The 27,804-nt window shown below is 44.6% G+C and overlaps 1 protein-coding gene and 1 long non-coding RNA gene across 30 annotated transcripts in view; one reads left to right on the top strand and one right to left on the bottom strand.

Annotated features, from left to right (window-relative positions):
- Nucleotides 1–27,804, bottom strand: part of RERE (arginine-glutamic acid dipeptide repeats) — a 341,620-nt gene that overhangs the window by 142,654 nt on the left and 171,162 nt on the right. For 28 of the 29 annotated variants that reach the window (XM_083752394.1, XM_083752406.1, XM_083752407.1 and 25 more), the window contains 3 exons: nt 12,881–12,986; nt 11,869–11,965; nt 6,474–6,578 (listed from right to left, as the gene is read on the bottom strand). In XM_083752394.1, the coding sequence (XP_083608520.1) occupies nt 6,474–6,578; nt 11,869–11,965; nt 12,881–12,986 (308 nt within the window). Of the gene's footprint in view, nt 1–2,619; nt 2,859–6,473; nt 6,579–11,868; nt 11,966–12,880; nt 12,987–27,804 lie in introns of those variants that run through there. The other variant, XM_083752412.1, reaches the window with a different exon arrangement.
- Nucleotides 2,968–8,815, top strand: LOC310850922. The gene is made up of 2 exons (XR_014567478.1): nt 2,968–3,704; nt 8,035–8,815. It is a non-coding gene; the product is annotated as an uncharacterized lncRNA (long non-coding RNA).

The raw sequence follows: 27,804 nt of genomic DNA, 5'->3' as shown, positions 1-27,804 counted from the left end.
CTAAACAAACAAACCAAGTCAAAGCTAAGAGAAAACACCATTAATATCCCTGAACGTGATTTTAGAGATCACCTAAAAACAAATAGCAAAACTGCTGCACACACAGAATAATTTACGGACATGCTGGCACACAGCAATTGGAAAATCAATGTATTGGAAAGAAACAGTGATCTGCCCCTGGATCACAACGTACTGTCACATCAATTCATGCTGTACATCTGTGTTTGGTTTTAGAAGCTCAAAAAAAGAAGAAGAAAAAGGATGCCCATTGGGTTCACCCAAGCTATCCAACAGGCTCACTTTACCATTATGGTCCCAACCATCACCGAATGTCAACAGGATCACTTGCTCTGACCATGGTTTAATTTGCAGATTGCAAAACTGGCATGCCACCTTTCTCTGTGGAATTCAAAATGGCACAAACAAGGTTCCTGCTCCCACCTAATTTCAACAAGGGTGCCTACAGATTATGCCCAGGCACCAAATCACTCCAACATTCTGCTTTACTAATACCAAAAATTGCCCACACAGAACAGGAATGGGTTTGAAAGCATGCAAATGACAGTGAGAAGGTACAGAGTGACCTGATAGAATGGCTCAGTGGAAGGACAATCTTAAGATTATGCTGCCATGGAGCCATATCGAAACACAACATGGACTGGGGGTAACAGGGGCATCGGAAAGTGGGAATTCTTAGTATGATCTCCTGCACAGTCTGTAATAGTCTGCATGTGCCCTGCTAAACAAAATTCAATATTCTGAGCTAAGGAAAGCCAAATTAGTACCCCCAGCAATGCTAAGCAGGTATTTGAGTACATTGCACACTTCATTCTGCTACTGTGGTTCAAAACTGTATTAAAATAATTTGCAGTATGTGGAATAAAGTGGTGACAGAGGAACATTGAGGCAAAGTATGTGGGAATGCAGAGTTGCAACAGTACAGAGAGGTATTGGCTGGAGATGGTCAAGCAAGACACTGCTCAACCCAAGACCCAAGTCCAGACAAGCTGAAGGTCCACTAGTTTTCCTTACCAACTTTCAGTGGGTGCTGCTCCTATACATATATTGCCATGGCAAGTTCTTGAGAGACCTACCAACTTGTATGGTTTTTCAGCGGCAAGGTCCCATACTCACCCAGAAAACATACAGTTCTGCCCATAACAGGCCAGGTCTGTCCCTTCAAAGAAGGCGCTCCTGACTAGACAGCAGGAGGAAAATGAACAGCCATCAAAGCCAACTGTCAACTTCCCATTGAATCCTCCTGGCCTGCTCCCAACACATAAATTAACAAAATTCCATACTTCACTGAGATCAGAGGAGGCCCTTGCCAAAGACCCACCAGAACATAAATCCTTAGTTGTAGTTATTCAATAGCAGACAAGACCCTTTTAACCCTTTAACATCACATGTACTGGACTTGCTTCAGCAATCTCTACAGCAATGCAGGGATGTGGCACAGATTCCTTTATTTACAATATTCATTTCAACAGGCCACTTCAGTGGTTTTCAGTTTGTGGCCTGCAGAGCCCCCTGGGTTCTTTAAAAGCCTGCCATGTCTTCTTCCAAATGATACAGTCAGGAATGACAAAACAAGCGTCATCAACTTCCAACTTTGCCTGCAGTGTGTGTGTGTGTGTGCGCGCGTTTGTGTGTGTGTGCGTGTGTGTGCGTGGGGGGGGACTTTCTAGGGCCCAGCCTCAGCTGGGGGGCAGGAGTGTCCAAAGCCCCCACAAATCTGTTATACCCACACACCACCATAGTATTCTTTTGGAATCATCTGCAAGTCAAAAAGTCATCCAAGAAGTCAACATGGAAAAAGCTCTCCAAGGACTGAAAACGCAACGGCCATGGTAGCCCACCGCTGCCTTGCCCAAGTTCATGGTTATGTCGCCTTAATTCCTTGAGTTGCCCACCCTGAGCAGACATTTCTAAGGCACCCAGCCTTAACAGCAAAGCCACCATGTTTGGGGTTTTTTCCTTTTTCTTTTAGGAAGCAGAGTTGCTTATGGTCAGCTCCGATTGCTGATGGGGCTTTGCAGGAAAGGAGGAGGGTCTCTTGCTCTCGTCACCTGCCTGCCAAAACAAGCAAGACTGGCTGTCAAAGCAAGTCCCGTCCCTCCTCCAAAGCAGCCAATGGCTACGGATCTATGACCCCTCCTCCTCCTCCGCCCTGAACCCTTCCCCAGGACTGCCTCTGAGAGGCCCAAATATTTCCCTGCAGGCGCCACAGGCAAAAGCAGCACAGGCTGGCTCTGATACCGCAACTAGCCAAGAGAGAGAAAAAGAGACAGAGAGAGAGAGAGATTACAAGTGCAATTTGCAACTGCAGAAGGAGGAGGAGAGAGATGGGGTAAAGAAGACAGGTTTGCATGGCTTCTACATTTGATCTTCTCTCCCCCCCCCAAAAAAAAAGAACATGCACTCCTGAGCACCGATTTCCATGCATTTCAATGAACGGAGACAGCTGCGTCTACAAGAGATCATGCAATAATTCAGGCAAGTAAGGACTCCGCCAGAGAGGGGGAAATTGCCGAGAGCACTGTGACAGCAGGCAAAAAGGAAAAAGGAAAAACCCTGCATCACTCCCGAGGAGGCAAGGCCAGAGTGCTGTCAGCCTACCTGAAGGGGCCGAGAGGATCATCCATGGCTCTGGTGGGTGCAGCTGTTTCCCCTGACCTTGCCACTCCAAAAAAAAGGAAAGGAAAAAAGAACAGAAAAGTCTGCCTGGCTTTCCCTACTCTAACTCCTCAAAATGGAGGCCCATGCAGTCTCAGATAGACCTGAGCGAGCTTCCACTGAGCTTGTGCTATGACCTAAGCCTGCACGCAGAACGCAGAAACTTCGCCCTCAGACTGACAGCACTGAGCATGTGCTGTGACCCCCCCCTCCCTCGTCCACATGACGCAATCAATCTCAGACCCTGCCGTTTCCGTAAATAAAGCCCAGCCAACAGGCACGGCGGGCTGCCGTCGCCACAGCAGCTTCAGCTTCGCCCTAGCAAGCTAGTGTGCAGGGAAGAGGGGCCTCCGCGAGGGAATCTGAGACTAGCAACACGCAGGAGAAACCAGGCAGTTCCAATGCCAGCATTTTTTCCATTTGCCGTTTGCCTCTATGCTGCTGCGCCTATAAGTTGGAATGAACGCCGAGAGGGATGGGGGGGGGTTAACAGGGGGGCTTTGGGTCCAATTTCTACAGCAGCATTTTTTTTAAAAAAAGAGACCGCCTAATAGAATTAAAACAAAACGGTCATTTTAAATTAAACTGTGGCATCCGTGTGCAACCCCTTGGAGACAAAGCCACTTTTGCAATATTCTACAGCACGAATAACAATACGCAGAACCCTCAGAAGAAGCTGACATTTAATTACATGCATTTCTCCAAAGCATTTTTGTGTGTGTGTACACACACACACACACACACACACACACACACACACAGTCCTCAGGCCATTATTTCTATGTTCAAGTCACTATCCCCATCAATTCTTTCAAAGGGCCTTGATTCAAATTTCTTGGTCGCACTGAAATGTGATAGAATGTGGGCTGCAACAGCAAGTGACTGATGAAAATATTCTGCTTCGTTCAAAATTAGGGTCCTGATTAATGACACCACTCATACACAAACACCACCGGCCCTAATTCAAATCCTTGGAGCTCCATGCCTCAGCTGATCTCAAAAGTGATACCGATTTGCTCCCTTTCTAGGTAGGCAGCCTCTTCCAAGCCATCTCAGTTTCTGGATGGTGCAGCTGCTAGCTGCTAAAATATTTGCTCTGATCATAAGACAAGCCTGTTGACACCCCCACAGTCAAACTGAGTCTGGGCTACGTCAGGGCCAGGATAGGAGTGTGGATGGTTGTGCAGCCTAGAAGTGCAAATTCCAGAGGTGAGCTGTGCTAGTTTAAGCCAGATCTGAGGAAGCAGAAGGCACAGTGGGAGGGAAGGAGAAAAGGGCCAGCCTCCTCCCATTTATTTGTTTGTTGATCAATCAATCAATCAATCAATCAATCAATTTGCTAGCTGGCTTTAAAAAGTACTGCATTTTCCCTTCCCCAAGATGGCATTCATCATCCAATGAAATCAAACACATGCAATATTAAAGTAATAAATACTGTAATAATTCAGTAGAAAACAATAAAATAATACCATCTGTTGCTCCAGGTGATATCCAATGTTAATCCGAGTAGACCCATAGGAATGAATGAGCATGACTAAATTATGCACATTAATTTCAATGGGTCTACAAGTAGCGCCTCTCAGAAAAAAGAGGTGCTCCTTGTTATGCCTTTCTGCACCCCGCCCAAAGTCTTGCTTGTTACTGTAAGAACAAGACTAGATTAGTACAACACACCTCAGTTAATAGAGCATGAGACTCTTAATGGGCAGCTCATTAATATCATCACACTGCAGATACCATCCTATCAGGAGATCCATCCTGAACGACACTGAAGTCGGGCCTTTTGTGTGGTGACACCTATCCTTTCAAACTCCCTTCTACTGCATATCAGACAGATGTCATCTCTACTGTCTTTTTGGTGTCTGCTAAGGACACTCCTCTTTCATCACACCTCCTAAATGCTTTAGCCCAGTTGGTTTTTGTACTGTTGCTATTGTTTTAAGTTGTTTTAAGATTTAAAATTGTGCGCTCTCTCTCTCTCTCGATACACACACACACACACACACACACACACACACACGTGTGTGTGTGTGTGTGTGTGTGTGTGTATATGCGCAGAGGAGAATTGACTCTGACTCCTCCAGCAGGAGACATGCTCTCCTGCTTTATGAAAAGGAGCCATTTGCCATCATCTGTTGCACAGATTTTCGTCTCAGAAATGGCACAACCACCACCAAGTCTTCCAAAAGGCACAAATCACCGAGAGTGAGAGGATGAGTAATACAGCAGCCCTGATGTTCCCCCTCCCTTAACAAACTCTGCTCAGCAGGTTTTATGTTAAAGCAAAGATATATACAAGACTCAAACTTGCTTCCATTTTATGTTGTGGGGTCTCTTGGGAGAGCAGCGAGCTCATCAATAACACCTCTACTCAGGCAAGGAGGGATTTTTAGGTGTGTGTGTGTACGCGGGCACTTTCCTTTTAGCAAAAAATCTAGTCCATTATTATAGTACAGGCTTCCTGTCTGCACCCTGGCAGGAATTTTAGTACAACATAAAGAATCTGGCTGCTTTGGGGAGAGGAGGAACCAGCTAGATTTGCAACATGCTGAGTTATCTCTCGTGAGGTTTCTAGCAAAACACCAAAGAAAACCCACATACAAACTTAGCACTCACATGAGCATTCACATGAGACTCTACAACTACAGAAGCTCCAGCTTCAGAAGCTCTGCCTGAAGAGGAGCTTGAAGACAATCTCTGCATGCATGCAAGCCAATGTATCAGCCACAAGAATCAATCACTTGGAATCAGCTCAATAATTCAATGTGCAAGTTTCCACTTTACAAATGTGGAATGGAGGTCAAAGGAGAGCTGTACACTAAAGGACACCCACTGAGGGGCTGATATAAAAGTTCATTCTGTATCACGACTGCCACCACAGGCTATCTGAACAGTTGAGCCTCCCAAGAATATACAGGATTTATTTTTTTACAGAATATACAGATTCAACTGGCTGGATCGTCAATGTGGCACCTTTTAAAAGATTGATGGCACCAATACATAAACCACACAGTCCTGCTGACCCAATCCTAGCCATTATTGCAGCCACCCAGGGTGGGACTTGGCAACACCAGCACTGTCAAAACAAACGCCTGAATCAGTTCTGAGTTTACATCGCAGGATCACAAACACACACATATCAATGCCTTGAAGACTGAGAAGGCTCTGTTAGAAATATTCAGAAATATACTATTGAGCAGCAATTAGCAGATGCTCACCCAGTTAAGAAGCTCAAGAGACTGAACTGGAATCCAGACAACTCACTGCAGTTTTGGATCCATAGCTGGATCATCAATCAATGGAATGGGGTAGGGGAGAGAGACCCACAAGATCAATAATGGAACCTGAATGTGGGTGTGTGGCCACTGGTCAGTAAGAGAGCACATGGCTTGCATGCCAAAGGCATCTCCAAATTAGAGGATCAAAGACAACATGATAGCAAAAAACCTGCTACCAGAGTAGTCAACACCAGGCAAGTGCCTTATAAACCAAGGCCAAATGTGATTCCAGTATTAGCTAGAAGCCTCTGGTGAACAAATGTCTCTTTATAATGGGAAAAATAAACCCAGAGCATGTGAATGAACGGGCTAAGTACTGTATCAGTAAAGCACAACATTTTTAAAATATACAGAATTATACCTATTAAGGTAAAAAGCAGAGCACTCACCATGCCTCTGGGAGGGTAGCAAAGAACTAAACAGGAGAGGACAGCCTCTCCTGTATCCTCCACCTCAGTAAGAGACCTTGTATAGCCCTACAGAAAAGCATATGCTACGAATTCTTAGTAAACAACTCACCTTGTCTCTGGATTGTAGCCCAGAATGTAGAAAAAGGAATCCACCCGGGCTTTAAATTCTCTAGCAGCAAATATGTCAGAGAAATGGGAGATATTACACTTTCCCCTGCAAGACAGAGAGAAAAAGGGGCATTAGATCAGGTTCTCTACATGGATGACGGCTTATATAATTAAAGGAAAAACCAAGACCTCTTGTTGGTATTGATAAATGCAACTGGCCTGCTTTTTCCTCCTCTGGTGCTGTTACCACTGAACATAGTTAAAGAAATGCAAGACCACATGCATCTTCTGACGTATTGAACAAGCTGAATATAATCCCATATTAAGTGAAAACAATTGTGGGAAACCAGGACTGAACATATTTTCCTTCTTAAAATACTTTATCTTAGCAAGTATGATACTGGAGAGGTTTGTCTGCAGTTACTGAGACCATTTGCCTTGATTCTCAGAGATGCTTAAAATAAAAGAATATAATGATATATTTTATTAGGTTTCTAGTCCTCATGGTAGGACTCTACAACAGGAGTGGGGAACATGTGGTCCTTCTCTAGATGTTCTTGGGACTACAATTCCCATCGATCCCAGTCATCATGGTCAATGGTCAGGGATGGATTTGTAGTCCAGCAAGAACTGGAGGGCCACAAATTCCCCTTTCAGGCCCTATAGCAACAGTTCTCAAACATGGGGCACTGTGAGCCTTCCAAATTCAAGAGGAGCTATTCAAGCCTGTTCAACTGAAGATCAGTTCCTAATGGTCCTTTATGTCCAAGGATGTGGAAAAGTATTAAAAAAAAAAAAAAGTAAGAGCAGAACTTGGAATCTGCACATTAAATGAGGAGACACTAGGTACACAAAATACAGAACTCTAAAAATAAAAAAAGACAAAATGTGGCTGAAGCCACTGAAACTCTATACAGGAACATCGGCTATTGTACCAATATCAGATACTGTCAAATGATCAATGAGCTTACTTCCAGCTATCAATGTCTACTAGTGATGATGACTATGTTCTGCCTCCACAGTCAGAGACCGTGATGCTTCTGGATATAGCTGCTGAAAACCACAGGGAGAGTGGAGATCAGTGGCTGAGCTCAGATCCTGCTTGAAGACCTCTGGTTGGCCACTGTGAGAATGGGATGATAGAGTAGATGGGCCACTGGCCTGATCCAGCAGGCTCATCTTTTGTTCTTATCAGGTTTGTTATTTATTCAGCCTCATGCCTGGGAAAGCAGTGTCCCCAAGGATTTGGAAGAAGGGAGAAGATTCTGCCCATTCTCCTTCCTTGTGCTTTTCGCTTAGGAGTCCCCTCCAAGAACACCACCACTAAATCCCAGCTCACTTTCAGCTGTTGGCTTAAAAGCCCTTAAGTGCTCTCTCTCTCTCACACCCACACACCATACATTAACCACATTTGGTCACATTAATCCCTTACTATTCATGCCTCTCATTTCTCTTGCCCTGGCTAAATTTAGATTTAGATGATAAGCTCCTCTCAGCAGGATATCAGGAAGATGAATGGGTGGGTAATGGTGTAACCTAAGCTACATTCTTTTGTCCCATAGAACCAGCTGCCTTCAAGTTCTTCAACTGGGGTTTCTTCCATCAGCAACAGGCAAAAAAGACTGAGGAAGAGCATAGCCACCCACCTGCCAATCATCTGGCATCATGGTGATGAACGGGGGTGCAGTCCTGTTCTCTACAGTGTTTGGCAGGCCATGCCAGTTCCCCTAGCTCAGCCAAACCAAGCAAGACTGCCCACTGAAGTAACATCACCTGGTTGACATGTAGGCATGATTTAGGAAAAACGGCCTTGTGAGCTGAAATGAAACCTCTGGCAGGCTAAGAGGCTCCCCTGCCCTGCCATGCAGGGACCAGGGGGACAGAATAAGAGAGGCTGCAAAGGCAGACACATTCTTCTTGATAAAGCACCACACATACAGATAATGTATTATGACTCTTTTTTTCTTGAAGACTGACCATGCAACTGTACTATGGCAAACGAGTGCAGCCACACCTGAGTACTGCAGCTGCGTAATACCTATTCATTTCAATAGGGCTTTGCTCTGGAAGGCCACATTAAGTCTCCATTCATTTCAGTGGAGCCATGATGGCAAAAGCAACTTCCAGGTTCGGGAGTGGTGTGACACTGAATGCCAGATGCTGGGGAGCAATAGCAGGAGATGCCCTGCTTGAGGGCTTCCCAGGAGGCACCTCACTGGCCATTGTGGGAAAGAAGATACTGGAATCCATGGACCTTTCATCAGATCCAACAGGACTTTTCTTTTCTTTTTTAAAACGAGGCTCCCAAAATTTCTCAATAAAGAAAGGCAGGTGAAATCTCTACTCACAGCACTCATTCATTTAGAAAATGTTTCTGCTACCTTTCAGTTAAAATTCCCAAGGCAGCATAAACAACAAACAACAGTAAATACACAAACCCCAACAGAAATACCCATAAAACAAAAGCAGCAGCTATTAAAACAAAGCCATTAAATGCAGCAGAATGGATTAAAGCATCATCAAGGCAACTTATATTACTGTGGAACCTCGGGTTGCGAATGTGATCCGTGCAGGAGGCAAGTTCGCAAGCCGCAGTGTTCGCAACCCGCAGCGCCGCATCTGTGCATGTGTGGGTCGCGATTCAGCGCATGTACGGGTGCCGAAACCCAGAAGTAACCTGTTCCGGTACTTCCAGGTTTGCGGCAGTGCGCAACCCGAAATTGCGTGACCTGATGTGTCTGTAACCCGAGGTACCACTGTACACGCTGAAATGCCAGAGTAAATAAAAAGGCCTGGCACCAATATGGCAACCATGCTGGCACCAGGTGAGCCTGACTGAGACAGGCACCACAAACCAAAATGCTCTTTCCCTAGTCACCATGTGGCTAAAATCAGATGATGTGGTTAGATGTCCCAGAGGAGGGTCACAGGTGTTGACTGAAGATCATCACCTTTGAAGAACGCTCAGCGCAAATAAATTAAAAAGATTTTCCTCCCACTGTTATCACCCTCCTGATAATCTTCCCTGTAACTTTGCAAGAATAAGAGCCAATGACAACACAGGAGGACTGCTGTGAAAGATCCTCAGGGAAAATTACACACATACAAACCCCTTCCTGAGCATATGAGCCGACAATTAAATTTTCAAGCCCGACACCATCAATCCAGCTCAGCTCACATTAGCTTGCGCTCTCCTCTCAGCATGCCAATTTCAGATTAAAAGTCAGCTTCCTTGAGATATAAAAAGCACTCTGGTATTCTGGAGAAGATTACAGCGAGTGAGCGGAATTTGCCAGGTTTATCTTAGAAAACAACAGCTCTGTAATAAGTCAAATCAAAAGGTCTGTTTCCCTCCCCTACAGCAGAGGTTACAGCTGACTTGACTTGAAGGAAGCAGCTTCAGCAAAGTGGCTTTGAACAGGGAAAATGTCTCCAGATGGCTTTACTTAAAACACCATCTGAGCATTATCAGCAGGGAGATCATTCAGTTCACGTTTTGACAATATCCATGTGCTCTTCCTGCATGCCTGAAAATGAGATGCATGATGCCAACAGCATTTTCATTTGAATTCACCACAAGCATTGACTTGTTCCCCAAAGATGAATGGTTAGGTCTTTACTCGTTAAACCAACAAAGGGGGGAAAGGAGGAGAGACCAGGGCAGGGATGAAGGGAAAGACAGACCACACAAGGCATGGGTCAGCAGCATTGGAGTGGCTGTCTGGCTATTGTTGAAAGCCCAAGGAACTCTCATCTTTCTCTTTCTCTCTCTTGAAAAAAGTGAGTTCCAAGTCCTCACGGCTCTTGGGACAAATGACAAACCTTTTGCTACACTGTGCTTTAATATGATCATCACCGCCAAACAAGTGTGTTTTCTAGACCCACAGTTTTATACAATACTTGCTTAGATTGGGAATTTCCAAGGACTACTTGCCCAGACAGACCATCTTTTAAAAAAATAAAAAGTCTCAAACTTTTGGGGGGCTTACTCAGGCTGCATAGTTGGTTGCAGGAGGCTGGCAGAGAAAAAGAATAGGCAAGATAAACGGCAGAAGTTCAGAAAGATGGCAGCAAGTGCAACCTTCAGTTTTGCTATGGACAGGTATAAATTTGGCTCTGGCTTCTTCTCCAGGTCAGGAGCTGTTCAAGTTTTGAAATATCCTATGCAAGATCATTCCTCATAGAAAAGGAACAAAACTCTGGCCCTGCAATTCCTTAATGTTAGCTTCTTTCCAAGTTTACTCCACAAGACTCAGTAAGACAGATCAGGCCCACACATCTATCACTCGTGAGGCATGGGACACAATCAAATTCCAAATAAAAATACTGCAAATAAGGGAAGTGCACTTTTGGCATTGGCCAAGATATTGCCGTAGTTTTCCATGTAACTCTCAACAACTATGTCAGACGTGAGCATTCCCAAAACAGATGATCAAGATGCATGTACGCGTGTGGGAAAAAGGATTGCAGGATCAGACACATAAAGTTGGCAAATATCCATGAAACTGACCTATGCACATGTCAGATGCACAGCTAGCTTCTCTTAAGTTTCCCTTTACACCTCAGTAGAATGCAGAAAAGCAAAGAGGAACCAGTGCTGTGGGCCTATCCAAATATAGCAATTTTTCAGCACCATGGTGTTTTTCAGCACCATGCAATCCAAGCAGTACACAGTCAAAACAAACAAAAAAATCAAACAAAAAAAAATCAAATAAAACCAAGGGACATAAGCAAGAACACGTGACGGGAAGAGAGAACAAAAATCAGAGGGCTAAATCCACTAAAATAAATGGATCAAGTTAATAGTGACCCAGATCTCACTCAGTAGCACCTTAGAGACAAACTAAGTTTGTTATTGGTATGAGCTTTTGCGTGCATGCTCACGAAAACTCATACCAATAACAAACTTAGCTGGTCTCTAAGATGCTACTGAATGGAATTTTTTTATTTTGTTTCAACTACGGCAGACCAACACGGCTACCTATCTGTAACCGGATCTCACTGACTGCAATAGTAACCAAGTTGTGACTAACTTGACCCATTTATTTCAGTGAGACCCTAGTTCCATTCACTTTGGCTGCAATCTGAACCACACTTACCAGGGAGTAAGCTCAATTGAATTCAATAGGACTTCCTTGGATAGGATTGCTCTGTTAGTCAGACTCCAATGCAAAATCTTTAAGTCACTGTCTAAACTACCGTAGATAACAAAAATTATTAGATGTGGGCAAGGGGGGGGGAGGAAGATTTCATCAGGAGACTAGCAATATCCGCAATGAAAACATTTTTTTAAAAAATAGATGGAAAGAGATTCAGAACATTCTCCTGGTTAACATTCTTGGCCTTTCTAGAGCTTGTTACAAAGTCTTCTCTGCAATGGACTCTTGACACCTTACCTGAGGGCAGCAGCATGATAGGTGTCAACATAGTCCGAAATGAAAAGCTCTCTGTTCTTGATCACTGGGTCGGTAATAACCAGCTCACGCCCAGAATCTGTGGAAAGAAAATCACACAAGTTCAACTGTGATGCCTCAAAAATATCGACATCAGCCACTCACTCCCAGGAGCAAAGGCAACCAAAGCAGAAGTTTAGAGACACAGAAAGATATTGAGATGTAAAGCACACATTTTGAGGGGGCGGGCATAGCTCAGAAGTCAAGAATTTTCCCACCATCCCCCACCTGCAAAGGAATCCCCCCCCAAAAAGAGGCTGATCACCCTTTTAGGCCCATAGGCACAACTGGATTTCTGAGCAAGTGCTATGGACACTGATGGTTACTCCCCTCCACCCACAAGACACCGGGGGCGGGGGGGGGAGAGAACCACATGCATGCATATTGCACTCTTCCGAGGAATCTGGTGGGGAAATCGGATCCAACAGAATTAGTCTGAGCCTTGAAAAGTCCATAGAGCTGAAAGAGGAAGTGGGAACGAGTGCCATTCTTCCAACTTCTGCCTTCATCTCCACTGACTTCTTAACTGAGAAGAAAATAGCCACCCTCACCTTCTGGTGACCATAGGGAACCACACTGGCAATTCCTTTTCTTCTGAAAGTATACATTTCTAGCCCTCATGTGGTGAGAAATAGCATGAAGGGAATAGGGCAGCAGGGTAGAGGGAGAGTTTTTGGAGTCAATAAGGACATCTGTCTCAATCCAAGGCGTCTCCTCTTGCCTGCCTCCTCATGTCTCAAACAATGGTCCGAAAGCACAGTGATTCTCCTAGATTGCTAAAGCTAAGTAGGTCTCAACATGATCACTGTCCATGTGGAAGACAGTCTGAGAAGCCCAATATAAGCCGGTCTGGGCTTTCCAAAGGAATGGCAGAATTCTGCTATAATGAACAGACAGACAGAAAAAAGCATCACTGGCAGCAAGGGATGCTAACCACGTCTGGAGCTCAGCTTACCATTTTCGTTATGTCGGTCCTGAACTAAATGCTGGTACACAGAATCTGGAACTTCAGACTGGCGGTAGTACCATTTGACGTTCATGAGAAGGTGGTCCCGTTTGCTCTGAAAAGGAGCAACAAAGAACAAAGTTATGGGCAAGGGCTTTGGGTTAGCCAGCCAACACACTCCCTAAGCAGACGCACAAAGGAGCAGAAACAAGTTGCAAGGAAATGAGGTTGTCTTCCCCATCAGTACAGAGAAATCAGAAGTTAAAAGGTGCTAGAATTGATGCCTAAACAGCATCTCCCCACTTAAGGTGAAAGTGGCTTCTCAGACAATCAAGACTTCAGAAGACTGCTCTCGTAAGCAGGGAACATTTGTACACACACCTGACATTACATTAGGGGCTTGTACCAAAAAAGCAGCAGCTTCCTAACCTTGCCTACACAGTTGGCACCTTCACTTAAGCTTCATTTGGTCCAGAAACTCTCGCCCTGGGAAATAACTTCCTTGTCATGCAAAGGAAGAATGTGAAAAACATTCCAAATTCAGATATTTCTGCATGAATGTTTTAAAAGCCAGCATCAAAATACCAAGTAACCATTTCACTTCAGACATTTTCTAGTTCTGTGCAAAGGTGCCTTGTTGCTTGCACTGGCTTCAACTATCATCTTGGAGAGTTTTACACTAAAGATTCTTCATTGGGTTAACACTGAGGACTACTCCCCACCTACAAAACCAAACCAAATCAAGAGTGTCTTGGGGCATCCTAAGATTTAAAAAATTAAATCACACCTTTCTATTGCTCTAGAATATGTAAAAGGAAACATAAAGCACTGTAGTGAAGTTAAGTAGGGATGGGGAACCTCCTGCTGCCCTTTGCAATCTCCACAGATGGACAATAGAGTCTACGTGTAGAAACTGCCCAGTGTACAAAAGTAACATTCATTTTTGTGGCTCAAGCCATAATCGGGATTCCCAAACTGTTGTCCGCGGACAATGGTCTGCAACTTGCATTCAGGTAGTCTGCTGCATTTCTCTGGATTTGTGGTTGAAGAGAGGTAATAGCAAATCCATCACTTTAAATATTCGTGTAGATTTTTGATTGTATTTTTATTGCTTCCTCTATTTCTTCTATTGTGTTTTATTGCGTTTCAATTTAAATTTAGTAAAATGCAGCATATAAGAAATAAGAATCAAACAGCCTCTAACACAGCATGTTACAATTAGTATAACAGGTAGAAAGATAATTAAGTAGTTTGCCAAGACACTCAGCCAATTTTCAAGTGATCCTTGGGGGGGGGGCGCTGATTTTGAGAACCAATGACTTAGATAAAACTCCATGTGCAATACCACAAAACATCCAGCCAGTGGCAGCATTGTGTCAAGTAAGACTCCTAGAGCGTGGCTGAAGCACATGTACCTGGTATCCTGTCCTTTAAAAGCAGTTCAAACCGCAAAAAAAGAAAAGGAAAAAAACCGTTTGCTGCACAAGCTTGAGAAATAAATCAGCACTTCAAATGTTTAAGCAAACATGAAGATAACTGCAGTCAAAGCAGAGCGCTTGGGAGGGACTGCAGCTCAGTGGCAGAACACCTGCTCTGCAGGCAGAAGGCTTCAATCCCTCTGTTTAAAAGGATCTCAACTAGCCCTGCTGGGGAAAACCTTTGCCTGATAGGCTGCAGAGCCAGTGTCAATGAAAATAGGCTGGGAGTGGATGGACCAATAATCACATTAAGTGGGAGGGACTACAGATCAGTGCAATGGTGGCTTGTGCGGGGTGCAAGACAGGGAGCCCAAAGATAGGTGGAGCCAGAGGCAAGGACAGGTGGGGGCAGCTAGTTCTACTTTTGTCTCCCACTCCCTGCTGGAGGAGGGAAACACCAGAGACTCCGGAGAAGGAAACAGACAGCCTTGTAAATAAGAAGACAGGCAGATGAGGGCTGGCTGGAAGCAGACTGAGGTTGGTGAGGCAGCGCCCAATGGACCAGCCACAGCTGAATCAGCGGCTGGGCATGTGCTCTGCATGCCGAAAGTTCCCAAATTCAGGGTTGCCTCCAATCTCAGTCCAACTTGGGAGTTGAAATAAATGGGCATGGCCAACCGAATGCAACCCTGTACAGTGGAACCTCAGTTTTCGAGCGTCTCAGAAGCTGAATGTTTCGGAAGCTAAACACCAAAAACCCGGAAGTAATTGCTTCCAGTTTTGAATGTGCCTCAGAAGTCGAATGGCTTCCACTGTGTGGTTTTCTTTTTTCTCAATGGATTTTGCCAACCACCCATTGCTCCTCGGTTTTCGAACATTTCGGAAGTCGAACGGTCTTCCGGAACAGATTATGTTTGAAAACTGAGGTTCCACTATATTCAGTTGCAAACCTGAGTCCCCCAGAATGCAACCCTCAGGCCATTCCTAGAGCCTCTGCACAGAGACTCATCTGCAGATCCCAAGGCATAGGCAGCTGTATAGGAGACAAGTAGTTATGTGCAGATATTTGGTGCCCAAGCTGTTAAGCACTTTAAACTTAAGCACCCTGAACACAATCTACAACCAAGGGCAGCCGGCAATACTTTAATAGTATGACCTGGCAACTGCCAACTCATGGGTACTCCTGCCACCAAAGCCACTTGGGCCTCTAGTGATAACCAGCACAACATTTAAACTACATAACAGTGCCTTCAGGGGGAGTGCAACCCTGTCCAGAATAGGCTATTGCACTACACTGGATCTTACAAGAGAGCCTAAAGTGAGACGGGCCACAGGACAATGGTAGAGCATCTGGCTTTGTATGCAGAAGGCCCTCAGAATCTCTGAGTACAGCTGGGGGAAGAGTGTTAGAGATAAGCAGTGTCCAGTGCACAGCGGAATGATGAAAAGTACGTGCCAACATGCTCTATATTAACTTTATTTACACTTCAAAGCTGGTAATTTACAGAAAAACATCTTCCCTCTGCCGGAGCAGAGAAAGGCATCCTCTCTCCTCTAAAGCACGGAGAGAATAACACTGAACTGCAAAGAACAGTGCAAAACAGGAAACCAGTGTACGTCACATCCAGTCTCCTTTCCCGTGAGAAAACCCAACAGCACTTGACTGTGGAATGTAAACATTGTCTTGTGACAAGCACTTCGCTGCTCAGTGAAGGAAGCAGAAACCAACAAAGAGGACCCCATCTGAAATTCAGTGTAGATAATACTGAGCTAGATAGGTACAACACTGGTCAAAAAGACTTTCATGTTGCTGCCACAACACACACAGACTCAAGACCCACAAAGGCCCATGACACAAAAATTGTGTGTGCTCATTTATATGTATGGATCCAAAATTTAGGTCGCTGAAGAAACGAAGATGGCAGGTGCCTGGGACACCATGTTCTGCAACATGCCCAGGAGTTATGTAAACCAGATATGAGGAACTTTTGGCCCTCCAGACGTTGCTGAACAAAAATTCCTATGAGTTCTATCAAGCATAGCCCACGGCCAGGAATCATGCGAGTTGTAATTCAGCAACATCTGGAGAACCAAAGATTCCCTACACCCGCTGTAAACAAAGGAAAACATTAAAAGAGGTGGCTGGGCAGGTGATTCAGGGTCCAGCATGAAATACCTGGGACCCCACAACCACAGGTTATCCACTAGCAATATCCCTGGGTTGCAGTTTCAGTATTTGCGAATCTCTACCTACAATGTTTGTATGCAAACATCTGTGAACATGAATACAATAGATTTCAAAACACATGGGCCCTTGCTGGCAATTTTGGGGAAGATGAAAAAGGAAAAGTGCTGTAACCCCTCTCCAAGCAAAACCCCTGTTTGATGTAAGGTCCAGTTCTGACTGCTTGCCCACCTGCCTCCTCTCAGTGTGCCCATCTCATTTCCTTACATCATTACCTGAAACAAAAGAGAAGCTGGCAGCCAAATCAAGACAGGAACAGCTGGAGTTCAGGGATCTGGAATATGATTGGAACTACAGCCTGGGGAGAAGGGGAAGGAGGGTGCCCTTTTCTTTCAAGCACGTATAACCCACACAATATTCATTTTGGCTGTGCTTTTATCAAATCAGAAGCCAGAGTATTTGGCTTCCCTCTGAGCGCCTGCGGCAGAGCCGGCTGAATCTCTGTGTGCCCTGGACAATACCTACTGATGCTCATCTACCTGCAGGGCTTTATCCCACAGGCTCACTGCTTGCTCTCCTTTTGCTGGGGCTTTTTGTTCATTTGTAGCATCCCAGCCTCTGCATTTAGTGGGCCTGCAACTTGTGCTTCCGCTTTCCGTTTATCTCAGCTCATCCGTATCAAGATGGAAAGGTGGGTGACAGAATGTACTGTTGCGGAAAGACACGAACAAACTGCAACCCCCAAAATCTACCACCATCTGTCATTTGAAGACACACACTTTAGCTATGGTGAGCTGAACTAGGACATTTTTAGGGTACCAAATACAGGGGAAGAACAAATGATTACCATAAACAGCTGCAATTTAAATGAGGAACACTGTCTTACTTAGCATCCTCTCTGCTTTCTAGAGATTACAGAAGGCATCACACTCACACACTTTCAAGCATCTTTTTGAAGCCATAAGGCCTAGGAAGGGACTTTTTCTTTTCAAAATGAAAGCCAGGATTTTCAGGAATCTGCATTCTGTATCCCTTAATAATATCCTGTGCCTTTTCCGCACTGCTGTTGAATCACAGCACTCGCGCTGCCTTAAATACTGTCTTGTCTCCCCTATTAACTTTTCTTCCTTACTATGTATTATCAAGGAAAAACACTGCTCTGACAGCTTTAGAAAATGAATAATTTGATGTGATTTTTTTAAAAAATAAACATTATTTAGAGGTCACTTTGGGGGACATATAGCCCATTATGGCTTCATCAGGGCTCCTCTCCTCGAAAAACCAACAGGGTAAGTGGAAGAGAGGGACCTCTCAAAGTTATAGGAAGTGCTCGACTGAGTTTGCCTGCCTGTGACAATCTGTGCAACAACGACAACAACAACAAGCAAAGTAGTTCCGTTTCCTCCAACATTTCATTCTGCAGGATGTTCGAACCCAGCCTCTCTGCAGAACAAGCACGGAGGGAAAGCGTTTGACCTAACAATCTACCATTTATAGCGGCTTCAAATTTATAGACCCCAAGCCTCAAAAAACAGAGGGGTCAGCGTTTGTTCCACTGTGCTGACTCGCTGCCTTTGGCGCTTCACATCATCCTCCGCGCCAACATGGCAGGAGGTTGTGCTTTTGTGTTTTATTTTATTTTTTTACACCCACACTTAGAAAGGCAGCACATGAAAACCTCCTTTGCTGTTTACAACAGAAGCGCAAAACAACCAGTTACATTTAAATCCCCCGACAGATGATGCAACTGAAAAATGTGCTGACGCGCTAAATTTGCCACAATCTGCTCTCGGCTGATATCAGAGAAGCATTTCTCTTGCAAATCACAGCGCCCCTTTAAGGTATCATGTCCTGGTGATTGCTTCTTTTGTGTCCAATTAATTTAAAAGGCTTAACCATGGAAATCAGGCTGAGAATGTTGCTCTAGCACAGCAACAGTATCTCTCTCTCTCTCCGTTTGTAGAAACCAAATCTTACTAAAAATACCGGCGTCTTACACTATGTTATGTTTTACAATATTGCTATTTTCTCTTATCCTATAAGAGAATTGTTAATGTTGTGGCTTACTGGGCCTGCTTATAGGATTCTGTCTTTTTTTTCTTTTCTTTTTTTGTATATTATAGTTTTCCCTGTTTTTGTTCCCCACTCAGGGATTGAAAATATTCAGTGAAGAGCAGGCTGTAAATACTGCAAATAAATAAATAAATAAATAAATAAATAAGAAGGTGATGGACTCCAATCTCACTGCAAGGCAACTCTCCCCCTACTTCCCCCACCACACACATTAACCAAGATTTCCACTGGTTGCTGAAAAGGGGGACGATGGCTTAATTTCACTCCATTAATGCTGCTGTATGTAGAACCAGACTGCCATCTGTAGCTCTTTCTTACTCCAGCAAGTGGGCTTCCATGGGGCTATGGAAGTCAGAGAAGATGGCTACCAGCTTCCACACACAAAAGGTGTGAGGAACCTTTGGTCCTCCTGATACAGTGGTGCCTCGCAAGACGAAAAGAATCCGTTCTGCGAGTCGCTTCATCTAGCGTTTTTTTCGTCTTGCGAAGCAAGCCCATTGACGGATTAGCGGATTAGCGCTATTAGTGCTATTAGCGGCTTATCGGTTAAGCGGCTTAGAAAAAGGGGGGAGGGGGAAAAACCCGCAGGAACTCGCAAGACATTTTCGTCTTGCGAAGCAAGCCCATAGGAAATTTGTTTTGCGAAGCACCTCCAAAACGGAAAACTCTTTCGTCTAGCGAGTTTTCCGTCTTGCGAGGCACCACTGTATTGCTAATCCCATCACCCCCAGCATGACCAATAGTCCGGGGTGATGGGAACTGTAGTTCAGCAACAATGAGAGAGTCAAAGCCCAAACTTGCTGCATTGTACAGCTCCCCCCCCCCCAGCACAGGAACAAAGGAAGCTGCATTAATACTTGCTTTGACTTCTGTACTACTTGGACTGGCTGGCTGGTGGTTTTCAGGGATCTTGGGCTTAGGGTCCTTCTGATCGTCAGGTGCTTGAGCCTGTGAACTGGAGATGCTATGGGTTGAAGTGGGACCTTTTACATGCAAAGGAAGGGGCTGAAACACTGAGATATGGACCTGGCCACAACCAATGGGCCTTAGCTCCCGTTGGGAGACTGAATCACACTTCTTTTTTTTAAAAAAAAGGCATCTGGAGCAAAGCCTTGATGACTTATCTTAAAGCCAGAGGGGTGGGGTGCCCCCATGGGAGCAGGTGTAGCAATCCCTCCCCCTGATTCCTGCTAGAAAGCATGGACTCTTACTGCACCCTAGAACTCTAAATCTCCCTGCGCATGTCAGTGTGGCATGCTCTGTGCAGCACCTCCAACAGAACAACCCTCAAAGGCAGCCAAGCTACCTCTTTCGGCTCCTGTCCTCTTAACCTAAACCAACACAAAGACTGCAACCTTTAAACCTGTTAGTGTTATCTAATGACTGTTCCATCTACAAGAGCTTTTCTAATAGAAACAGGCCACGATGGCTTATCTCTGTGCACAAGCCAGCCCTCAAAGAACCGCCAGCTTGATTGAGCGCAGTAATGGAAGGCAGGAAATGAGAAGGCTTGGTTAAGCCGCGGATAATCGATCAGTGTATTCAGCGGAGTGTGAGCTGAGCCAGGGAATAAGCAGCTCGGGGTATCCAATACTGTGCCTTCCAGTACAGAAAAGTCCCATTTCTGTGATCTATGCAGGAGGAAGAATAATTTATTGACACAACAATATAGGATGCCCCCCCCTCTTCACCCCCTGCAACATACATATGCCAAAAATGTCTTGCTTTTCACATTTGTTATTCTTTACAGTGCAGAAAGAAAAATCTTTCACGCCTCCCATCCTCTGCAAGCTGAATGACAAAGCTGGGTAGTGGCTTGTGTTGTTCCGAACAACTCGTGAACCTGGAAATTAATTCACAGCCCCGTTTGTCAATTCTTTCAAATGTAAGGAAAGTGTTCTCTTTGCCTTCCAAAGTCCAGTATTTTTGCACTGTGTATGTGACGTGTCCCATTTTTTATGTGTGCAACTGTGATTCTCCTGTCGACAGCTGGAATAAAACAGGTGAAATCTCAGAATCAATCTTAAGGTTTTAAGTTATTGCCAATTTATACATGCTGGCAAAGTAAACAATCTGGAGACCCAGGGTGGGGGTGGGGCGGCGCTCAACTTGTTAGAATTTGAAGGACAAGCAACTCACCACTGGAGAAGACAGAAAGGCAAGGCTCAGCTTAGAGGGGGAGAAATATTTTCTCCCATTTTTATTTTTACAATAGGGGTGGGGAAGCAACCTGTATCTTCCTGAATATCTCCGGTTTTTCCTCCAGGCCTTGACATTTCTACTTAGGAATGGGTCAAGGATAACCTTGGCCGTCGCAAGGAACCCAGATGAGAAGAAGCTATATGCTGTGACAGTAAAGAAGAAGCCAGATCAAAATGAGACTGCTCCTTTCAAAAGATGCTCATCAAGAAGACATCCTATGCCCAAAAACCTAGTGTTGGAAGAAGCAGTTTTGTTTATTTTACATTTTGGGCGGGGTTTTTTTTTTTTAAAAAAAGTTTTACACACAAAGCATTAGAAAGAGGCATCAATGTAAGATAGTGGTAGCTGGCGCCTATTGGGACTGGTGGGTTGGAAAACAGGGAGGCCAACAGTAGGTGGCGCCAGAGCCTATGACTGGCAAAACCGACTCATTCCATTTTGACACCATCCCACTCCTTGTTTATTTCCTCAGAAGCAACACAAAAGAATTAAGAGGAGGAGGAAGCTGATAGCCAGAGCTACCCATTGATTAGACTAAAGTACCGTATTTTTTGCTCTATAAGACTCACTTTTTCCCTCCTAAAAAGTAAGGGGAAATGTGTGTGCGTCTTATGGAGCGAATACAGGCTGCGCAACTATCACAGAAACCAGAACAGCAAGAGGGATTGCTGTTTTCACCGCACAGCGATCCCTCTTGCTGTTCTGGCTTCTGAGATTCAGAATATTTTTTTTCTTGTTTTCCTCTTCCAAAAACTAGGTGCGTCTTGTGGTCTGGTGCGTCTTATAGAGCGAAAAATACAGTAATTGTCAGGCAGGTGAGGGGGGGGCAAACTAAGGGCAGAATGAGGCTGGTAGGGCAGTGTCTCATTTGCTCTAATGAGCCAGCCTCCACTGAACAAGAGTCCCCGTCCTAAGGTAAGAATTCAGAGCCACTACCAAATCTGTTTATAGATGGCTGTAAAAATTTACTGTTTAAGAGCCTACTAATCCTTTTCATGTCTGCAGCTAGAAATCTATTAGGATAATATTGGAAAACAGCCACTAAATTAACTCTGGAGGCCTAGTGGGGTAGACTGTAGAAGATTGCTTTTTTGGAAAAACTAACAAAGCATCCTAGAGCACTATTTCAAAACGATTTTGAAATAATATGTTTATTCAATACACAGGAAAGGATAAAAGTTATCTTCTCACCACCAGCTATCCCCGGCTCACTCTGGGACAATCTGGTAAGACAGAGAGTAAAGACACTAAACGGGTACAGTCAACTCTAAACTATTATCCAAGCCTGCCAGATATTTGACTGTGCCTAGAAGGATTTGGGGGGATGGGGTATAGAGGGGCTGTTTTCAGAAACAGAAATGTTTTTAGAAATGAATTCAGAGCCACACAATGTTGCATGCAACAAAGCTCAGACCTGCAAAGGCAGGCGGCGCAATGCCAAAAGCAAACAGAAGCAGTCTTCCAGTTTGCTTAAAACAAGAGCAATTTATTTCCCTATATGTTCCTTTTCGGCTTCGCTGAACTGAAAATTCAGAACACCTCTGTGCTCAGAGAAATGGGGTGGGGATATATACTTCTTTCTAAAGTGCACTGTTATTTTTATATTGCAAAGAAAGTATTTTACCTTCATCACGGGAAAGCACGTGTGTGTGTGTGTGTGTGTGTGTGTGTGTGTGTGTATGCGTGCTCCCAGAAAAAAATAATAAACACTATCATAAACCATTTCACAAAAGGTCACAGGCCACTGCTTACTATCTCTCAATTAATCCCACTGAGGCATCTTTCCGCTCTGTTTCTTTCTTTATGTTCTTTGAATTTCGCTCTGTAACACCTGATGTCAGATAAGCCAAGCAGAAGCATTCATTGCTAGCAGCCTCTCTTTTTTGCTTATAGGTGGCATGCTACAAGGGTAAGGGGCACAGATTGTGTTCCTTAAAGCATATTTCAGTCTTACACATCTTTGTTTTGGTGCTAGACCACTGCTCCTCTCAGGGCAGACCAATAATTCCCAAACTGTGACACAGAACTGAGAATATATCCTTGACATAAATGAATGATCCCTGTTGGAAAGGGTAGTTCAATGGCAAGAGCATCTGCTTTGCATGCTAAAGGGCCTAGGTTCAATTCACAGCATCTCCATGTAGGGCTGGGAATATTCCCCCATCTGAAAACCTGGTGAGCTGAGGCCAGTCGGACAAACCTGAGCTAGATGGACCAATGGTCTGACCAGCTATAAGGATGTTTCTTATGAGTTCAAATACACTCAACAGAGGCTGCACCCACTGCACTTCTGGCCAGTTTACTGCTCTATTCTTGTCTCCTTCCAGTCAGCTTTGGAGAATAGATAAGTATTTGATCTATGCACTAGGGGCAACTAAACAGGGGTGGTGCATCCCATTTCGCTGCTTGAGGAGAAACAGGAAGTGTTGCTTTGCCGTGCCACCGTCACTCCCATCACCACTACCTGCCACTGCCGCCCACTCTGCCACTGCTGTGTGCCCTACCAGGAGGCACTGATTTCAGGTAAGATCACACCAATTTTGGGTGGGAGTGGTGAATCCAGCCCATGGACGGTCCAGGAATCAGCATGTTCTTACATGAGTAGAATGTGTCCTTTTATTTAAAATGCATCTCTGGGTTATTTGTGGGGCCTGCCTGGTGTTTTTACATGAGTAGAATGTGTGCTTTTATTTAAAATGCATCTCTGGGTTATTTGTGGGAATTTGTTCATTTCCTCCCCAAAAAATACAGTCTGGCCCCCCACAAGGTCTGAGGGACAGTGGACCAGCCCCATGCTGAAAAGGTTTGATGACCCCTGCCTTTTTCTGTTAGGAATCCTTTGACCAACAGTTGAACTGGATGATGCCCGACACCCACCCACCCCAGTTCTAGTATGATGAGAGAAAAACTTTCTCCCCTTCAATATATACATATACATATACACATGCCATAATAATACTACTACTACTAACAACATCATCATCATCATCATCATCATCATCATCATCAACAACAACAACAACAACAATTTATTATTTATACCCCGCCCATCTGGCTGGATTTCTCCAACCACTCTGAGTGGCTTCCAACAAAATATTAATATACAATAGTCCGTTTAACATTAAAAGCTTCCCTAAACAGGGCTGACTTCAGATGTCTTCTAAAAGTCTGGTAGTTGTTTCTCTCTTTGACATCTGATGGGATGGCATTCCACAGGGCGGTTGCCACCACTGAGAAGGCCCTCTGCCTGATTCCCTGTAATTTGGCTTCTCGCAGCGAGGGAACCGCCAGAAGGCCCTTGGCACTGGACCTCAGTGTCCGGGCAGAACGATGGGGGTGGAGACGCTCCTTCAGAAGCTCCTTTCCATTTGCTTTAAACTCCTTTAAGTTTCACTGCTAAACTTCATAATTCACTCTTCGTGCACAATTAAAGAGAAACTCCAGAGAAACGGTTTCCCAGCCACCTGGCATTTCAGGCACTGGCACTTGCAAAACGTATGCTTATGTAAACATACTTTGTGTACTGTAGACACACATACACAGAAAGAAATCCCTGCACCAGATCATCCAGCCCAACAGGATCAAAACTGGAAGGCAAAGCCAAGCCTGCTCACCCACCTGCAGTGAGGAAAAGGGGTTTGCAATAGCAAAAGCCCACCTGCCAGATCATTACTCAACCAGCAGCAACAAGCCTCCAGGAGGGTTCCTAGCAACTTGTCGCTTCCCATGCTCTGAGCCAAGTGCTCCAGAGGAAGAAACCATACAGAGTAAAGGTTTATCAAGAATTGAGATGGTGCGGTTGCAGGTGGCAGGAAACCCCTTACAACCTAAAGGGTAAAGGACTGCAGCGCAGAAGCAGAGCTCAAGTTTGCAGACAGTCCAAGGTTCAATCAATGGCAACTCTAGGCAGGGCTGCTGCCAGTCAGTGTAGACAGTATTGAACAAGATGGACTAACAAACTGACCCAGATAAAGGCTATTACCTGTGTTCCTTCATCAATAAGCAAGGCATCATGCTGTAGTCTAGGCTAATCCTACTCTGGGTATGCTCTTTTAAATTAATGGACGTGCCTAACTTAGGTCCATTAATTTTAATAGGTCTGTTCTTAGAAGGAATAGCATTGGATACAGCCCACCTTGTTTGAGGAATTTGTGCTGGATGTTAACCTGCTACTGGGCCACATTCATGGTTCTGATACTAACTTAAAAGGCCCTATAGACCTCAGTACTGGGTTATTTAAGAGGCTGCTTTATCCCTTACAGACCAAGTAAGTCACTATGTTCTTTGGCAGTTTCTCAAAGTCCCTAAATTATCAGAAGCCCACTCTTTCAGTGGAGCTGCCCCTATATTGTGGGAGAGCATCTGCCCCTGTACCGTGGAACAGATATGACAGGCACCCACTCTCTGTCCTTTCCAGAAACACCTCAGTAAAAAGCTGTATTTTTATATAAAAAAATACAAAATGAAACTGTTTTTCTACCTTTTCAGGTGTTTTTATGCTTTCATAGAATTGTACAGTTGGAACCCTGAGCTATTTAGCTGCCATTAGATGGATGTAAAAGTGAATCCATATAACAGAATAATAAGAATAAGCATACACACACATATGTACACAGGAGGGCCTAGTTCAGATGTCACATTAAACCAGTTTTAAATTAAACTATGGTTTAACGTGAACAAACAACATGCATGAGCATGCTCTGCTCCTTCCTTTAGGCAACCAGGAAGGAAACAGACCAGAGGCTGGCTACATGTTACATGTTTCTGTCCAAACAAAACACAAGCGCTAGTTATCACATAATGTGAAGCCAGCCTCTAGACTGTTTCCTCCTGGGCCTGCCAAAGGTAGGATTGGAGCAGGAGCTCAGGGGTAGTCTGAGCAGTGGGTTAAAACACAGTGTAATTTTAACTATGGTTTAGCTTGACATCTGAACCAAGCCAGGGTGTTCTACAGTGTTGTTCCACTTAGAGGAACAGACGTTATGAGAACATGGCCCCCATCATCTCTCTTCCTCTCAAATCCTGTAGTCTTTCCAAGTGTAAAAATCTAAAGGCCACAAGACTGCACAGATTCTGCCTTCTCTCTTAACAAATCTCTACAGGAGTTTCCTCAACAGGCACTGATGGATAGAATACACTCACTGAAATGAGCCACAGTGACTTTTGAGGCCTGGTGGCGACTCACTACTGAACAACTTGGTTGGGGGCAGAGAGAAACAGCTTGGTAGCTGGGATGAAGCCAAGGAAGAAAGAGGTCTGAGTTTTGCAGTTCGGTTGGGTGAAAGGGACTTGAAGGAGGAGGCTCCAAGGTCATGCGACTGCCTTGGAGGCGAAGGGGGCGACTGTGACACTGCATGAAAAGACAAAGAACTGCATCTGGTCGCTTGCCTGCTCTCTTCCCAGCTCAACCTATATATTTATGAACAAATAGGTATCACAACATACACCCAAGGATTGAAGTGCTCCCTTTCTTTATTTGCAAGGAAACTGACCCAGCAGCAGCTGACCTGGAACCTCCTGGTTGCTTAGTAAGGCAAGGAAGTGTTGAAACAATACAAAAGGGGTGGTTCTTATTAGAACAATTCAAAAGAAGGCCACAAACACTTCTGATCCCAGCTTTTCTTCTCCACACTCAACCTCTTTCCTGCTCCACTCTACTCTGATTACAGATTAGGGCTCTCCCACCAAAGCAAATTTGGCAGCAGGGCTGCTGAAGGGAGTATTGATAGCACAACCCTCCTCCTTCCGCACTTTGCCTGATTAGCATTTCTATTGCTGCGCAGGGCACAGAGGACGCTGTAAATCAAACACACTCAGTGTCAAGCACAATAACCAAAACAGTTACCTAAACAACTAACAGGTACTGTGAATGCGTTTAACTAAGCATCGAATAAGTGCCCCGGCAATTAAATTCCATTACGGTTCCTGAGACTTTAAACCTGGAGGAAGGTGAGGCCCAAGCGAAGACGCCCTTTCAGAGGGCTCCTGGCATTTGTCACTAAATGCCATTTCTGGCACTGAGTTCGCATCTAATTGCTGAGCAGCACCAGCTGCAGCATCTATTGCTAACATTAAAAACAAGCTTTGAAGCCGGAACATGCAGCTCAAATAGATTCCTCACCTTTGCAAATATCAAGAGGAGGGACAAAGATCCCCCAGAAGCTCACCAAGAAAAATGGCCTTTTAACAACAGAGTACTGATAGGGGTTGAAAAGGCTAAATCACTAAAAACACCGAACTGCATAGGACCAAACTGCTTTTTAAAAAAGTGGTTAAAAATATAGTTTAAAGTAGTTCATGGGGGCGAGAGGAAACTGAGACAGTTCAGCAGGATGTGGTTGTGACAAACCACAACACCAGGAGACAACCAACCAACCCACACAATCAACGGCAATTCTCTTGTACTTTCAGCTAAAACAGAAACAAAAGCGGGGTCGGGTGGGGTCAGACTTGCCACGTTGGCATCCCACGGCAAGCAGGAGCGTCACACCAAGGGCAGGAAACTTGGGGATGGGGTAGGGATTCTGCACAAATCCATTCTCTCTTGCTGAGTTATTTGAGGGACGTGACAGCACCTCCTCACTTTGCCAGCATTCAAGGGATTGTCATCCCAAACACTGCGTGAATGCGAAAGGGTGTCAACATTTTCACATTATCAGGTTTTCCCATTCAGCGAAATTCCTTCTAGTTGGAACTTTTTCATAAGCTCCATAACATAAAGCAGATCTTTTGTCATTTTTAAAGAAAAGATTGTGGGTGGGTGGGTAACTGTACATAAACACTTGCACGCACGCACGGCTTCTAAAAGCCCCCTGCAGAGTGAAAAGTGGTTTGCCACATAATACAAGGGATCTGCTGCTTGAGTAACCTAAGACAAGCCCTTCTGGATAAAGCAAAAAGGCTCACGCAGACTGTTTGCAAACAGTGGCAAATCAGATACTTCTGCAAAGGGCACAGGATGGGCGTGATGGAGATAAAAATTACCTACTACTGCTCTGCCACTACCAGTACCAACCAATATTCAGAGGAATGCTACTGCGGAAGACTCTTTAACT

The sequence above is a fragment of the Podarcis gaigeae genome (assembly GCF_964106915.1).
Source record: "Podarcis gaigeae genome assembly, chromosome: 8".
In the NCBI taxonomy this organism is placed as follows: Eukaryota; Metazoa; Chordata; class Lepidosauria; order Squamata; family Lacertidae; genus Podarcis; species Podarcis gaigeae.
This window is presented reverse-complemented; position numbering and strand designations above follow the sequence as displayed.